This window comes from Haliotis rubra, unplaced genomic scaffold, assembly GCF_003918875.1.
Source record: "Haliotis rubra isolate DU_JTF1 unplaced genomic scaffold, ASM391887v1 Scf349, whole genome shotgun sequence".
NCBI lineage: Eukaryota > Metazoa > Mollusca > Gastropoda > Lepetellida > Haliotidae > Haliotis > Haliotis rubra.
The window spans coordinates 954,871-972,339 of NW_025767023.1; the positions used below are offsets into that span (position 1 = coordinate 954,871).

Genomic DNA, 17,469 nt, shown 5'->3' on the forward strand with positions numbered 1-17,469 from the left:
CTCATTTATCTGGGCCTGGAGTTGCGGCTGACCCAGAACTGAGTGAGTGAGTATAGTTTTATGGCGCTTTCAGCAATATTCCAGAAATATGGCATGGGACACCAGAAATGGGCTTTGCACATTGTACCAATGTTGGGAATCAAACCAGGTCCTCTGCAAACCATTAGGCTAATCCACCATCCCAGTTTATATAGGAAGTGAGATCCAAAGTGATTATGAAGTGCACATTCTAAAATAGCTGCATGAGTAAAAGGTGAAGGATGTTTCCAATATGGCCGCTGTGACGGCCATGTTATCTATCAGAATTTAGATAAAGGCAGACATTACACAAACAAAGAAACTTTTAATCAAAAGTTTGAGAGATGACAAATATAGTAAATCTGTGGGGTATCTATTGCTAGAAGGCAAGGACACAACATCGCACATGCTTGGGTAAGAGGGATAGTGAATGAGTAGGCATGGTTTTACGCCGCTTCTAGCAATATTCCAGCAAAATAATGGCAGGGGATAGCAAAAATGGGCTTCACACATTGTACCCATGTGGGGAATTGAAACAAGGTTTTCAGCGTGAAATGTGAAAGCTTTAACCACTAGGCTCCCGACCATCCCTAAGTGGGATAGTGTAATGGTGGTGGTTCATGACACTGAGGGCCCAGATTCGAATTTCACAGCATGAAGCCTAGTTCTGGCATCCTCTGCTATGACATTGATGGAATACTGCCGAAACCAGACTACAACCACACTCACTCAGTCACTTTACACCATATACTTATTGCCTACAAAGTTTCACGGCAAGGTTAAACAGGTAGGGGTGAAACGGTATACCGCGGCATTAGCAGAACTGTTGTATTTTGCCTTCAGTTTGGTATACTAGTGTAATGCAATTGAAAAATTCAGTATTTTCGGTTCTCGTACCATTTTTCTATCTAGTCATGAAATGACAGTTGTATCATTCAAAATAACAAAGATTATGGTTATTTTTTTCATGTTATTAACCAATGTAAGGTTTGACTCTTGCATTATGATCATATGTAATATACTGAACCAAAACGGGCCAAACTGAAGGCCATGTACCACAATGCGTACCGTATCGTGGTAAGCACTACCGTTTCAGCTCTAGAACCAGGCACAATGAAATTGCTGTTACGGCAGAACAGTTCTGAATCAGTATTCTGTACCAGTATCTAACTTCAAACACTGCTTAGACAACTTGAGGACAAGTCAACAAATACTGTCCAAAACAACTCTAAATTGAGGTGAGCTAAACACACAACAAACTGATGAGACAACGACGCTTTACCGCCAACGAAACCAATTACAGCACATTCACTGCTGCTGTGGGCACTGTGCAGTAGACTTGCTATCTGATAGATGTGATTCACAAATATAGATGTCTAAACTTCAAATGTCAAAAGCAACATTAAATCTTAGTTTCCAGGGAAATGCCAGAGGTGTACTTTATAGAATGAATACAGAATAGGAAGACAGCGAAGTCAGATTTCAGCATGGCAATGTAATAAAACTGCACAAATGGTCTCTATTTTGAAGGCAAGTCTAAACATCAAACTGGACAATCTGAGATGATGCCAAATAACAGACAATCTGAGATGATGCCAAATGTGGGATTTCACAATCGATTTAACTCCAATGTATGTGTTATAATGTAGCAGAGGTCAATGAAAACTGGTGTGAGTAATGAGTGAGTGAGTTTTATGGTGCTTTCAGAAATATTCCCCGTTTCACATTGTATATAAAAACAGATCCTTTCATTCAACATAGAACTGCAAGAAGGTTGGTCCTCAATATACAGGTTAGTTAGGCCACTAGTCAGTCACTCTAAGATTTGATCTGGAGGGGCTAATTGTGTCCTTTAATAAACAAATCTAGTGCGAGGGTGAGAAATGCTACACATGACTGTGGTTTGTGAACACCCCAAAGATCGGAAAAGCAAGATTTTATGGATGTCAACTTCTTTATTGTGAATAACACGACGTTTCGGAGTGTATGCTTGCTCCTTCATCAGGTCAGAAACGTCGTGTTATTCACAATAAAGAAGTTGACATCCATAAAATCTTGCTTTTCCTATGTATTTCACTTCTAAATGCCCTTCAAAGATTTGACCCCAAAGATCAACTTCATGAGTATCGATGCAACTTATTGGGACAGTGAGTGATTGAGTGAGTGAGTGAGTGAGTGAGTGAGTTGAGTTTGATGTCACGTTTAGCAATATTCCACAATTGGGGGAGGGGGGAAGAAAGAAGAGAAGGAGGAAGAGGAGAAGAACACCAGATATGGGATTCACACATTGCATCCACGTGGGGAATCGAACCCAGGCCTTTGGCATGATGCACGATGGATGAACGCTTTAATCACTGGGCTAAAAAACCACAACCCACCCTCAGATCCCACCACATTGGGATAAGATGACAAGTCGTCCCTTAGACAAGCATGGGTTGCTGAAGACCAATGCTAAGCTGTTGATATCACTGATGAGAAATGACTAATATCTGAAAGGGTGGTTTTAACACAGATAATTACATTTAATCAGATATAATATTAACATTACAAAAGTTTTCTCAGAAAATATTATTTAACATCCTGGCCGAAATAATTACGATGTATCAGAAATTCAGAACAAAACAACACGGAAAGTCAAATATCATTCCGGCAAACACATTGTCCTAATGCGTATAACCAGTTCCAGTTACTGCGGATATGCAATTTAAGATGTAAATGACACAGCTTCCTGTCATACCAGTTCCATACTTGTAGGTCAAAACAGGTCATGTGCTCAGCACATAAACATATTTCATAAATATACATCAAAAAGTTTGAAAATTATTAATTTCAGAGAAGTCCGAACAACCCTTGACTTCCTCAATTGACTCTGATGACCAAATCCAGTAGAAACACTGTGTATACAGGAAGCTACTTGAGCAGACTTGGTGTCAAGCACCGCCTGCATGGAGGACATCACCCTTCCTCCGCCCCACCACGTCACCAGCTACAACGACTGTGGGGAGACTGGTATATTGTGATTCATGGCTACCCAATCAATGGGGTTGATGTCATTGTGTCATACAATGCGTCCAACACTTCCTTCTTGACGTAATGTGACCCAGTTGACATCATAAACACCATCCTAATATTCTCCTTTCGTACATTGGGACCACATAGTATCCTTGTGTTTTAGATCAAATCTTCCAATGATATTGTAACATGTGAACATCCCTTATTTGGGATATATTTGGCATAAGAACATAATTTATACAAGGAAATGTGCTGAAAGATGGAAACTGAAACATTTGTTGTCTGAAAGTTGTCAGGGCCTGCAAACGTGTTTAATTCTTAGAAAACTCACTTCACTAACTGAAAAGCCATGACTGAATGTTTCTCTAAGACTCAAGGAAGTTTATGTTCATGATATATTAGTCATCACTTTAAAGTAGCAAGTTGCATCATCTTATACATATCTGCAATAACAACCTGGATAGGAAAATCTGAAAAATGATGCTAACCAATATTTTTCGATGATTGTTTGTTCGTAATGAAGCAATCATCAATTGTGAGATTTCAACCAATTCCCAACACTAGTTAACACTGATAAGTTTCAGCAACATTGAAATGAGTTCTTTCTGTCTACATGTCAAAAGTTGTATATGCATTTGAAGAATTCTCTTTTTATATGCCATGCAGGAATTCTAATATTCTCATTCTTATTTTTGGCATAAAATTTCTTTTGATAATTTTTTTTTTAAAAAATGAAAGAAGAGAAGAACAAACTAATTAATGAATTTGTAAAGTTATTGACTGATCAGATTTAATCAACCTGTTTTATGTGAGTGAGTGAGTGAGTGAGCATGGTCTCAGGTCTCACATATTGGTCACTTTGGTAAACCAACAAGCACAGTATGGTGCTGACAAACTTGGCAAGTAAATATTTAAACTCAAGCTGTGCGCCTCAGATGACTGGGCAACTCTTCGCTCAACCCATTTTAAGAAAATCCCAATTTGTAGCAAGTCTTCATGAAGCTGAAGATGACAGCCTAGCTGATTACGGGTGTGGAGCAATGACCACTGACAACACCAGCTGATGGTTACGTCTCCTGCTCACACGGTTAATGTGACCAGTAAGACAGCCAATTATACGCAATGGCTGGAGCTGTACAGCAGCAAAGATAACTTTAACTTTTCCCAGATGAAACAAAGTATCCCCATGAGACGTGGTATCCCCAAGTGAGACATGGTATCCCAAGTTGGGACAAAGTATCCCAAATGAGACGTGGTATCCCCAAGTGAGACATGGTATCCCAAGTTGGGACAAAGTATCCCAAATGAGATGTGGTATCCTAAAGTGGTATTCCCAGATGAGACAAGTATCCCCAAGTGAGACATAGTGTTTCCAGAGGAGTAAGCAAGGTATCTCCAGGTGAGACAAGGGATATCTGGATGAAACAAGGTATATCCAGGTGAGACAAGGGATATCTGGATGAGAAAAGATATCCCCAACTTAGTCCCCAGGTGAGACAAGGTATCCCCAGATGAGAAAAGGTACATCCATTTGAGATAGGATATGCCCAGGTGAGTCCCCAGGTGAGACAGGATATCCCCACCCAGGCGAGTCCCCAGGTGAGACAGATAGCTAGATGAGCTGCCACTGACCTGGATGATAATGTCCAGCCGCCGCTCGTCCATCAGCACAATCTGGCTCTTCCGACCCTCCGTCATCTGCAACAACAATAACAACAACATTTTTTACTCACACAGTTGTGGTTGGGTAACATGGACTGAATGGACTGAACAAAAGCCAACAGTCATAGGCAGACAAATACAAATTACCATTCAAATATTACTGCTCTATTAATATGACAGCTGAAACACTGTGTGGACACGATGGCTCTAAGAGACACATTATATTTTCTAAGATGCTACGGTGAAAGATCAAAGGCGCCGACAGTACTTTATCAGATGATAATGTGCACTTTTTGCATTACGTCACAATGTATTGACGTCTTTGCGCCATTCTAGTCTGCCCCCTCATAATTGAACACTTTTGCATTATGTCACAATCTAACCGACGTCACGATGCATGTCGGTTGTCATCACCTCGTACAGCCTAATACAGAAAACTACTACTTTGCATCCCATTTCTTGGTTTGCAGTTGCTTCACTCAGCTAAGTAACATCACTGTTGGAAACATTACGTCTCAAATTTGACAAAGTTTTACAGCGAAACTGTAATGTTCGCAATGTTTACATTCCAACAATCCAATCGTGGAATGTTGCTTGACTAGTCAGCTTCATCTGGATGTACTGATCTAAACTTACGTTGGCAGTAGAAATGCGACGTTCATATTGTCCCACATGGTTTACGTTAATGACAGATGTAATTAAATAATTTAGAGAAGATATTTAATCCAAACGTAAAACCGTCATCAAACTATTTATCATTTGTTGTTTTCTGGTAACGTTCATCTTACACATCAATAGAACAGCGCGTCAGTTAGCCCTGTGCGAGGATTCTTAATTTAAGTCACCGACACCGTCGTTTGTTTTCTGCTTTAGATTAATCGTAATTATCCTTAGAAAGTATTAATTTGGCATCTTGGAAAAGAAATACAGTTCGCTCTACCGTCCTTGTGCTTAAGTATAATAGTTCAGGGCAAAAGTGTGCTTTATTACATTATACATGGTGGTAGAGCGAACTGTATTTCTTAAATACAGATGATGGGAAAGTAGGAGTGTACGGGAAGTCTAAAGGTGGATAAATGTACACTGTTGGTGGAACAGTGGTAAACATGCAGCTGGAGCACATCACCTACATCAAAGTCTCTCTATCGGACAGATAACCAGACCAACAATAGCAATTCCAAAACAAAGCCATTTATTTCAAAATCACTAGCATCTCAGCTGTAACACTAGGATTCTGTTTGAATTTGAAACACTCAATGGTTCATGATGTGAGTACTTGGCATGTCAGTGAAGCACACATTGTTGAGAGGCTCTGCACTAAGGGGTGAGTGAGTTTAGTTTATGCCGCACTCAGTAATATTCCAGCTATATGTCTGTAAATAATCCAGTCTGGACCAGGCAATCCTGTGATCAACAGCATGAGCATCGATCTGCACAATTGGTAACCGATGACATGTGTCAACCAAGCCAGCGAGCCTGAAAACCTGATCCCGTTAGTCGCCTCTTACGACAAGCATGGGTTACTGAAGGTTCATTCTAACCCGGGCCTTCACAGGTCCTCTGCACTAAGAGTAAGTGTTTATGAGAAAGGTACTGTTACTGGCATCAGTACCAAAACATAGCATTGATGGAGTGAGTTAAAAATTAACATTGCATCATTACTTCAGCAACAGAACAACTTCAAGAATAAAGAAGTTGCAATCCAACTTTGTCATCTTACTCTCAAATATTAGAAACAAATACAGCAAAATCATACTCTTCAAGATTCAGTCTGATACTTGTTGTGTCCTATCAAATCCACAGCAGTGGTCAAATTTGAGTTTGAAACTCAGGGGTTAAATGCCATAACCCTGAAGTTAAAAGTTAAAAAGTGAGTAGTCCCTAAATCAAACCCAAAGAACCCCTAGAACCCCATAATTATAAACACTGCAAAGTGAGATGAACTCTAAGTGAGTGTGACCCACAGTCCAGTAATAACTGCCCTCAACAAACTGCAAGTTCATCCATGCAAACAGAGACTATCCTCTTCCAGGAAATACACCCTGTCCCTAATCAGCATCATCATCAACAGCAGCATTCCACTGGGCTACGCGGAGATGCATGGACCTGACACTCCCTGAACCTTTGTTAATGTAACATCTGGGTTATGTGTTAACGCTGAGAGTTGAGCTGGCATATACCTGAAGATTTGTTAATGTTCAAATGCCAGGAATGTGAAAGGTCAAAGTTTGAGATATGACCCCCAAAATAACATTAAAAAATAAACAAGTGCTTGAAGACTGTGGTTACGTTCATCTTAGTACATACATGTTTTCACAGCTGCTTGCATGCAATGTTAGCCCTCTAACAGCATATTTTGCATACATTAAATAACAATTTTCATGCTATCTAAAAAAGGAAGGAAAAGGTATGACATGTCAAAACAGCATTCTACATCCTGTGTCCCATTTTAGTTACAAGACCTATTTTTGACAGACACATATTATATCAAGACTGCCGATGCACCTAATACACACACAAAAAGATCCCAACAATCACTCACACTTCCACCACTGACGTTAGCCTAGTTGGTAGTGTGTTCTCCAGTAAACCCTGGTTTGAATCCCAAAGTAGGTCAATTGTCCATAAATTGAACTTTCCGAGCTTGTTCAACATTAAACTATGACAGACTGACCAGAAAGTTTGAACTACATATTTAATCTGTCAATGGAAAGCATGAACTCATAGTATTGGAGAAAAAGATCAATAAATGTCTGATTGACTTGTTTGAGATTTCCTCCACACCTCTCATCGCCATCATTATCATCAGAAAACAAGTAGAACCTTGACATGATCCAGGGTTTACACTAACAAAAGCCTGCTAGACTAGATTCGTTTCCTTGTGGACTACCTGAATACTGTAGTGTAGGACTCGACAGAACATCATATTTGCGGAAAAAGTGAAAATACAAGTTAATTTTGATCCCTATACATCTCCAATGATTTGGCTACAAAACCTGTAGTTAAAGACCCGACACTTACAACCTTCCAGCTGAATGGTCCCACCATGAACCTGCAACCCAGTACTGTTCGTGTGAAATAAAGAACCCTACACTCTACACTGACCAATCTGTGGTCAGTATGTGGTTCAGGACTAATGATTAATTTCTAATTAGCTTGTAAGTTATTAGTCATCTAAAATAACGACAAATTTCCTGATTTCCTGATGTGGTAATCAACTGACCACATTCCAACAGTGACAACCCCCCAATGTTAGGCATTTTAGCCTGGAGCTAAGTCTCTAATTAGACTAATGGGATCTTTATCAGATCAGTGAATCTTCTTCATTAGCTTGCCTTGATCTTTCATCGAGTAACGCTCAGCTCTGCTCAAAGGACAATTATCAGAGCATTTAAACCGGAGAGAACTTGAATTGGTAATTGAGTTAGGAAATTATTGTGTTACAATGAGGTTTTCAACCATAAGTTGGGTTTGATGGAGTAGATAAACTGTAAGGAGCATTGGAGAGGCACAGCAGTCAAGTATTTCACTGAGGTTTACGATGACTGGTTGTATGAAAAGGAAGGAAGAACTTGTCTTGGAGTGAGTGAGTTTAGTTTTACGCTGCATTCAGATATATTCAAGCAATATCAAGGTGAGGGACACCAATCATGGGCTTAACACATTGTACCCATGTGGGGAACCAGCGTGACAAGCGAATGCTTTAACCACAAGCTACCGCCCTTGGATTTATAACGAATGTTTCATTGACATTAATTCTGTTCTGTATTTTCTAGTCTCAAAAATCATCCAAAGGAACCAGTTCACCTCTAAACTGATCTGCATAACAAGCTTCATCAAGAAATATTGAAACCGTTTAGACTTCAGCTCCAGACAGATAAGACATTGACAGATGGATGGTTTCTTAAAACCGGGAAATACACGTTCCAAAATAATGCTTAATTCGGTTTGTCAAACACTACAACATCAGAAGTGTTCGCAGATGCAATGGTTACCATCCATTATTATAGGATATTTATATAGCGCACATATCCACGCACTAGTGCATGCTCAAGGCGCTGGTATTTTTTCCCTCGATCATTGGATGTCAATCTCAACGGCACATCGCATTATCAATCTCAACTCCCTGGGGAGTATACAACTCTTGCAGCCACTAGGCGCACGAAGTTTTGTGGCTTTCTCAACCTAACGAGGTACCCATTCGCAGCTGGGTGGACTGGGACACATAGTCACAGTACTTTGTCCATGTTCACTACACGTTGCTGTACCCGCAACTAGGTGTTTGCACGTATTCATGTGGCCACCATTTGGTCAAATACCAACGGAATCGTGGGTTCTTTTAAGTGCACAGGGTTGTGTACTGTACACTAGGGGTGTCTGTCACCATCCATGAAGTGTCTGGAGTCCATCCCCTCATAACCACCCACACACTAAGTCTCATCGGCTTCCCACCACAACAAACCGGCTACTTCAACCGTGACATGGCAGCCTGATTACATCACCCTATCTGATGAAATATCATTCTTGTTCTTGCATTTAATAATTGCTCATTACAACAGTGATGTGTACGCAGCTCCTTACAGGGTAAAAATCAATCATATCGCCAACATCCTTTATTACGATTTGTTCTCATTATTGGATAGGACTTGATATTCCATTACAGTAAGAATAACTCGGAAATAGAAACACTGCAAAAAGAGAGCTTATTTGGAAATCAATTGGACAGAAATTACAACCCATATTGATGGGCAGCTGGGTATTGTACAATGCAATGTAACCTGCAACCTGGGCTCATTGATGAGTGATAAAGACATACGCAGCTCCACTGATTGCCTGAGTAAATAAGCTGCATCAGTGGATGATGGCTGTATTGTTAAACTGAAGTTTACGCTTGCAATTATTGTGTTGATCAATGGATGTTTAATGCCGTAATAAGTGAAATGAGGGCTTTTACAGTTCGATAAATCTGGGGAAACAAAAAGGATTAAGATACAGTTGGAAAGCTGGAACGATGTTTGAGTGAGTGAGTGAGTGAGTGAGTGAGTGAGTGAGTGAGTGAGTGAGTGAGTGAGAGAGAGAGAGAGAGAGAAGAGAGAGAGAGAGAGAGAGAGAGAGAGAGAAAAGAGAGAAAGAGAGAGAGAAAGAGAGTTATATTTAATGCTTCATGTTCACTGAGGTTTAAAGAGTTAATGCAGCTTTGAAAAGTATTCCAGTAACACCATGCATGACAAATTAATACGGAAGAAAAATAAAAGTTCAAATTTCTCAAATTTTAATCACTTTGGTGTAAAAAAACCCTGCGAGCACCTCTATGGTGCTGGCAAATAAAAAAAAACATGGTCAAAGCACACCAGGATTCGAATCAAGGAATGCAACATGGTAAATTGTGGTGCTCCAGAAAACCGTTCATGCTCCCATTCAGCTTTTGAAATTTCTGGTCCCAGAAGTGATGAGAAGTTTTTGCCTTCCATATTCACTTTCAACAAGGTTCATATTACACCCAGGCTACTGAACCACTTAAAGACACATATAAATTCAGCTCTGCTATCAAAAGATTCCTACATGAAATTGTATCTGGGTGTGAATTCTCTGGCATTTGAGAGCAGACGGCATGTTAAAAATAAGCTCCCAGTGATTGCAAGGCACAAATGATACTTTTTGTGAAAAAATATATAAAATACCCACTTTGTAATTTTATTATGATATTTTATAACATAAAACCAGTGATATATTTACTTTTGCAAAAGTAATAAGCCCAAATATATACATTCTAACATTTCACATACAGCATGATCCAATCAATACACCTGGGGATTCAGCAAACAGTATTATCTCAATGAAATGGAACGCAAATTTTCTACAGCTGCTTATCATCTAGTTCATAATGAAATGACCTTCACCCAGTTTACAGAGTCAAATTCCAAAGGACCGCTAAAACATTGTTGTGAACGCCCTGTGGCATACCTGACAAAACAACACGTCTATCCCTGATGCTATTACCAACCATATCTCCGACAAACATACTATCCGTTATGACAATCCTGTCATCTTCTCCACTCCCAGCGAGTAGCACAGTTATTTTGTCGGCCATAAACAACACATATCCAAATCAGCCACATCAACACACATTAATCCATAGGTCACACCATCACTTTAACAACCCTCGTCCCTCAAAGCAAACCCTTTGTCAGACCACCATGTTTACATTCCTGATGTGAGAGATATGGTTAAAACAACATACATACCTGAGGCAGTAGCCCAGTGACCCGAATTCGCAAAGCGCTAACATCAAGCATAGAATAACTTTTCCGAAGCATCAAGATATTGTTCTATCCCAGCTCAATCAGCAAGGTATCCGTAACAAAATAAACTTTTTGAAACGCCTGGCATGGGATGGTCCTCCTACACAATGACCCAGACAGCACCCAGGTAAACATGGGTATGACAGTATGACGCTGATCTATATACTTGAAATATTTTTCGCCAGCCGACACACTTGTGGGATCACATGGTTCAGTGCCCGTACATTCAGGACGTGGTTCATATCAATACATGTATGGAGGAGGCCCAGCATATCTGGGTAGACTGGCCTTTGTGCTGTCCTCAACACAGCTGATAGAGACAACACTTGCTGGCAATTCAAGGCTGATTTGAAACTTTTTAAAACCAGTTGGCTAAATAAGCTTAAAATACACTCAACTGGTGGGTTTCCGTCTGTAAACAAATATTCGGCTTTCATGAAATGACTGAACTTGTGAAATACCACTGTTTGGTCCTGTACTGATAAATTCATTACAGATCGAAGCTAGCAAATCACTGCCAACTGCCAGGACACGCGTTAACAGACCTATGACGGGAAATCGATATCAGACAGACTCATTAAAACCACACAGGTAAGTCAATGGCTGGTTTTGATGGACACAAACCGTTGTCCTACACACCTACAAATAGAGAACTGATGCAAATACTTTAAACTATGAATGAGTGAGTTTAGTTTTACGCCGCACTCAGCAATATTCCAGCTATATGGCAACGGTCTGTAAATAATCGAGTCTGGACCAGACAATCCAGTGATCAACACTTTAAACTATGAACATAAAAAAGAATAGCTTGTTGACATTAATTCTACTTTACATTACTTCAGATTACACACAAGGGACAGGTTGTATATTTTGAGGGTGGTCGGGTTGGTGAGATTAAGGCACCAGGGGCAATAAGCTCAATTTCAGGGTGGCGCTGAGGACTCATCAATATTAGTGAGTGAGTTGAGTTTTTCTCCGCTTTTAGCAATATTCCATCAATATCACGATGGGGGATTCCAGAAATTGGCTTCACACATTGTACCCATGTGGCGAATCAAACCCAGGTCTTTGGCGTGATGAGCAAATGCTTTAACCACTAGGCTACCCACTGCCCCTTTCAATATTAGAATCCCTGTCTATAAACTACAAGACTTCTGAGCATGAGCAAAGATATGACATCAATACAATTGAAGGAAATCAAGTCTGCGAAAGGATGACAGCCTTGAACTGCTTGGAATGTTAAAGCTTGGACACCCAACATTTATGAACAAATGGCTAGACCCAGAATAATCAGTGACAAGGAACAACTGAACAAACATACACAGGCAGACAAGCCATGCTTGAAGGTGCAAATTAATTGGGTAATAACACAGAAGTATTAAAAAACAAAATATACTGACCTCATACCCACACAGAAGGTTGGTTGCCATTGTTCTGGTTCAGTTAAGAACACATGTATTCCAGTATAAACCCTTCCCTACATCATCGTCTGGCTACAAATGACCCTGGTGTACAATCCGAAACTTGTCATCTCAATGTACAGGGAAGCAGATGTAGTGCTTACACATGTCCATCCATGTCAGGGCCTGAAACCTGCCTTTCTCAGAGTCTAAAATCAAACTGTAACTTCCCTAATCACCTTCCTCCAAAATAGATGCCATAATACCTTCGTCTGCTGTTGTCTTCTGCCGGAAGTGTCATGACCAACCCACATGGACTTGCATGATACCATCTCTATGACATCACTATGACTCTCATTCCCCTTGCATTTCCCTCTATCCAGTTTTCAAGGTGAATACTATGGATTTAACTTCACATGAACCACCAGAGTGAGTGAGTGAGTGAGTGAGTGAGTGAGTGAGTGAGTGAGTGAGTGAGTGAGTGAGTGAGTGAGTTTGAGTGAGTGGGCCAATGAGTGATCATGGTTTTACGCCACTTTTAGCAATATTCCAGCAATATCATGACAGGGGACACAAGAAATGGGCTTCACACATTTTACCGTTGTGGGGAATCAAACCCAGGTCGAGCTTGTTTTAACCACGAGACTACCCCACCGCCAAAAACACCTGATGAATAGTGACGACAGATTAGGATGCCTAAAAGGCCTATATTTTTATTCGCTCTCATGATACCTTTACCATGTTTTACACCTAACTGACTTGTGCTTTAGAGGGCAAGTGCCTGTCAGCCTTGCTGAAAATCTTGAAGCTGTGCCTTCCAGGAGAAAACAGTGGGAAGGGACCTAGCTGGTACCTGACACTAGCTAGTCCGGACATTCATTGATAAAGAAGACTTCACTGGACACAGAGTTAACTGTGTAACCCTTTCCTTACAGGGACCTGTGAAGATCCAAGGTATAGTACGTCTTCAGCAACCCATGCTTGCCACAAAAGGCAACTATGCTTGTCGTAAGAGGAGACTTAAGGGATCGGGCGGTCAGGCTTGCCGACTTGGTTGACACATGTCATCGGTTCCCAATTGCACAGATCGATGTTCATGCTGTTGATCACTGGATTGTCTGGTCCAGACTCGATTATTTACAGACCGCGGCCAAATAGCTGGAATATTGCTGTGTGGGGCGTGAAACTAAACTCACTCACTTTCCTTACAGGGGAAGCTTAGTCTGTAACTCAATGCACCTCCAATTCCAACCTGTACCAGTCTCAACCTTTAATTCAAGGTAATACTCAACATACCCCACTGTTCTCAATTAAATCCTACTCAGTCTTGTCACTCTAAGCCTACTGTATCTAGCCAGTCCATACCCCACTGTTCTCAAATACATCCTGAGACTATTAAGTGACACTAAGTCTACTGTATCAACCCATGAGTGAGTGAATGAGTGAGTTTGGTCTTTCGCCGCTTTTAGCAATATTCCATCAACATCATGGCTTCACACATTGTACCAATGTGTGGAATTGAACCCGGGTCTTTGGCGTGACGAGTGAACGCTTTAATCACAAGACTACCTCAACGCCCCTATCAAGCTAAGAGATATGCCTACATAACCCACTGTTCTGGATGACACCCTGCTACATCTAGTGACTCTAAGTCTATTCCATCTCGTCACTTGAGCGCATTCCATCTCATCACTTGAGCGCATTCCATCTCATCACTTGAACGTATTCCATCTAGTCACCTACGTCTACTCCCATCTAGCTACTTAAACCTATTCTATCTATTTACTAAAGTCTACTCCATCTAGTCACTCTAAGCCTGCTTTGGAGCAAATTACAAGGAAAATTACTCTGTTATTAAAGCCGATCTCATAATATCCTATTAATTACACTAAAATCTAATGCAAATGATGCCAAAGACATTCTGGACATGCCTGAAAACAACTTGCCACAGACTACCACCTACCCCAAAGCACATCCATTAACAGGACCCACCAACATCCTGATCACAGCTCACCTATCGCAGTGACATCCTGCACTATCTAGTTCCCCCCAAACTCCGTACACAGGCACTGATAACACTGCCTCTCTGTAGCTCTAGACTCTTCAAATTTAAACAAGCAGAGAACAGAGCTGACAAATCTCCAAATCCAGTGTAACACTGTTGATCCTGTCCTAGCTGGCTTCACACACAAGTCTGGAGGCTGTAGGATGTTTGAAACATAAACACTTGTTAGCTGAAGATGAGCACTGGGTGACGAGTTGTCCAGACTGCTCCTGAGGGGCACCCAGTCAGTGGGTCCATTTGTGTTCTCTCTACACACTCCCAACCACGCTGCCTAAACACAGCACTCTCTCACATTACAAGTTCTGCATGTTTTTTACTTCCATGCTGTGCCATGATGGGAGGTGGAATATCCCAAAACACAGAGTTGCCTGCCAAAAAAACTATACACCTTTTTCTGTCCAAAAAACCACACAGTGCATCATATGATCAATATGACCCTGAAATATAACTCTATGAGTACACTCTCTTGTTGAGGCTAAACACAGCACTCTCTCACATTACAAGTTCTGCATGTTTTTTACTTCCATGCTGTGCCATGATGGGAGGTGGAATATCCCAAAACACAGAGTTGCCTGCCAAAAAAACTCTACACCATTTTCTGTCCAAAAAACCACACAGTGCATCATATGATCAATGTGACCTTGAAATATAACTCTATGAGTACACCCTCTTGTTGAGACTAAACAAACGCCAATATGTAATATAACAGGTATACCACGTACTGTTGATTGCTGAAGACTTGACAGTAGTACCCATTCATACCAAGGAATTCACAAAAGTACAACTTTTGAATACAACTTGCTAAATACAACTGTAAGTCCAACTAAGATGTGGAGTTCCAACCATCTCTTTCACTGGAGATCCAACCATCTCTTTGACATCTTGAAGGTTGGACAGTAGACTAATGCTTAGTCTCTGAATATATTAATTTTGATAGTAACAAACAAGCCCATTTAAACTGAAGAGGAGCCCAATGGGAGATCAGAGATTCAGACCTGAGGGAAATCTAGACTTGCTTTATTTAGGGCTTTAGCACTGCAGAGAGGGCCAGGTAGTAGGGGAAATAATATGGTTCAGGGACTGTGAGACAGACCTTGAAGGTTGGACAGATGCAAGACAGGATATTCACAGCTATATAGTAAAGTTTGATCCTGATAATTGTACTGGTTCAAGTTCATGTTCCCTTCTAGCCAAGGACTCTCATAAGCCTGTTAAAGTATAAGTACTACAATCGTATGAGACATGCCCACAATGAATAGTGCAGGGATGGTTATATTTTAGTGATGAAACAAAACCAAAACCTGTTGACCAAAAGATTTGTTTCCAGTGACAACAGCTGATTGCAAATACAATGTTCGTTTACTTCTCAATATCATTTTTAAAATTCTGTTCAAATATTTAAACATCATGCATAAACCAATAAATGTGCATGATATATCTGACAAATGTTCTGCTATCTTTGGGCAAGTATATACATCGCATTACATGACATTTTTTCAATGAACATCCTATTTGAGCAATTACATTGTAACACCATCAACTTGACAAACTGCAGCCAGCCCAAGCAATGACCTTTCCTACAAAGCGTGATGATATCTCTGGTGATGACATGACACTTGACTGACTTGAAGGGCATCCGCTTTTAGCAATATTGCAATATGGACGGCGGGGGCAGAAATGTAATCACTGCCCATGTGGGGAATCATGCATCTTCATCTTTAACCACAATAAACACAAGGACCCATTGTTTGCACTCCCTATTGACACCGGAGCAGAAACAATGCCGACATCATTCCTCCATTCGGAAAAACAATTGAAATATACTCAGCATATATTAGCAGTAACCCACTAACCTGCATCAAACACTGAAATATACTCAGCAAAAACATGCACTCCTGCATCGGACATGCAACTGAACGCTAAATCATCATCATCATCATCATCATAACCTGCATCAGTGTTTGAAATTGGGCATTAAAATGAAGGAGTTCTTGTTACACCCCTAGTGTTAAAGATTCAAGGCTCATGTGGCTCAAGTACCGTAGAAAATCTCGAGGATTAGCAATATTCCAGCAACATCACGGCTGGGGACACCAGTAAGGGGCCATGTTAGAGAATCATGAGCATACAGCACAACCTGCTGGCACTTTTCAGCAATTTACAGAAATGATTCAAATCACACATGTGGCAATTTATTTTACAAAACAATTGTCAGAATTCTTGCATTTCATGAGCGGGATCGATAGCAACATATCAACACGGACACAAGTTTTACCTATGAAATACCTAACCATAGCAACTTGAGCATGAAGTCCAAACATACATTTACCACAGTAGTAGCACATGTTGTTTGTGGAGTTGGGCTCTGGTCCAGTCAACACTGAATGATTGGCCCCTACATAATATGCATACAACAAATTGTCCCAAATTTACATGAAAAACGGTGTATGTCCCAAAACCACTGACTCATTCTATTGTCCACACAATCCTTCATTCAGGCTTCGTTTTGAAGAAATATATCAGTCATTCCAACCCTGATTTCACCTATTCAATAAAACCCTCTGATTATGACATTCACCTACAAATAACGTCCCACTACACCTATACTTCTACATACTGAATGCCCTACAAGCACCCTCTCCGACCTCAACGAACCCCGAAATGAAGGAGGCCCTCTGACCAGACAATAAGTACAAGCATTCTTCATCCTGGGCATCCATTTATCCAGCCACTTGGTCCATCAAGATAGGAATACACTCCATTGCCGATGTTATGCTCCTGTAAAGCCAATATTTGCTGATGGTACATATAAGTGCCAATGTAAACAATGGTGTACTTAAGTCAATGTTTATAAACCATGAATAGAGGAATTCCTAATGTTTCCACATTTAACCACAATTTGTTATCACTTGAAATAGGCAAGTTCAGGCCGATGTAACAAGTGCACTTTCACAGAGACAGTAGACTGGAGATGGTGCACGGGAGGGGGCAGTCAGTACTGGGTGGATTC

The 17,469-nt window shown here is 40.6% G+C and overlaps 1 protein-coding gene across 1 annotated transcript in view; it reads right to left on the reverse strand.

The window, feature by feature from the left end:
- The window catches only part of LOC124284940, a 193,255-nt gene that overhangs the window by 135,402 nt on the left and 40,384 nt on the right, over positions 1-17,469 (reverse strand). Inside the window, exon 2 of the mRNA XM_046721072.1 lies at positions 4,663-4,728. Within this exon, the coding sequence (XP_046577028.1) occupies positions 4,663-4,728 (66 nt within the window). The remainder of the gene's footprint in view (positions 1-4,662; positions 4,729-17,469) is intronic.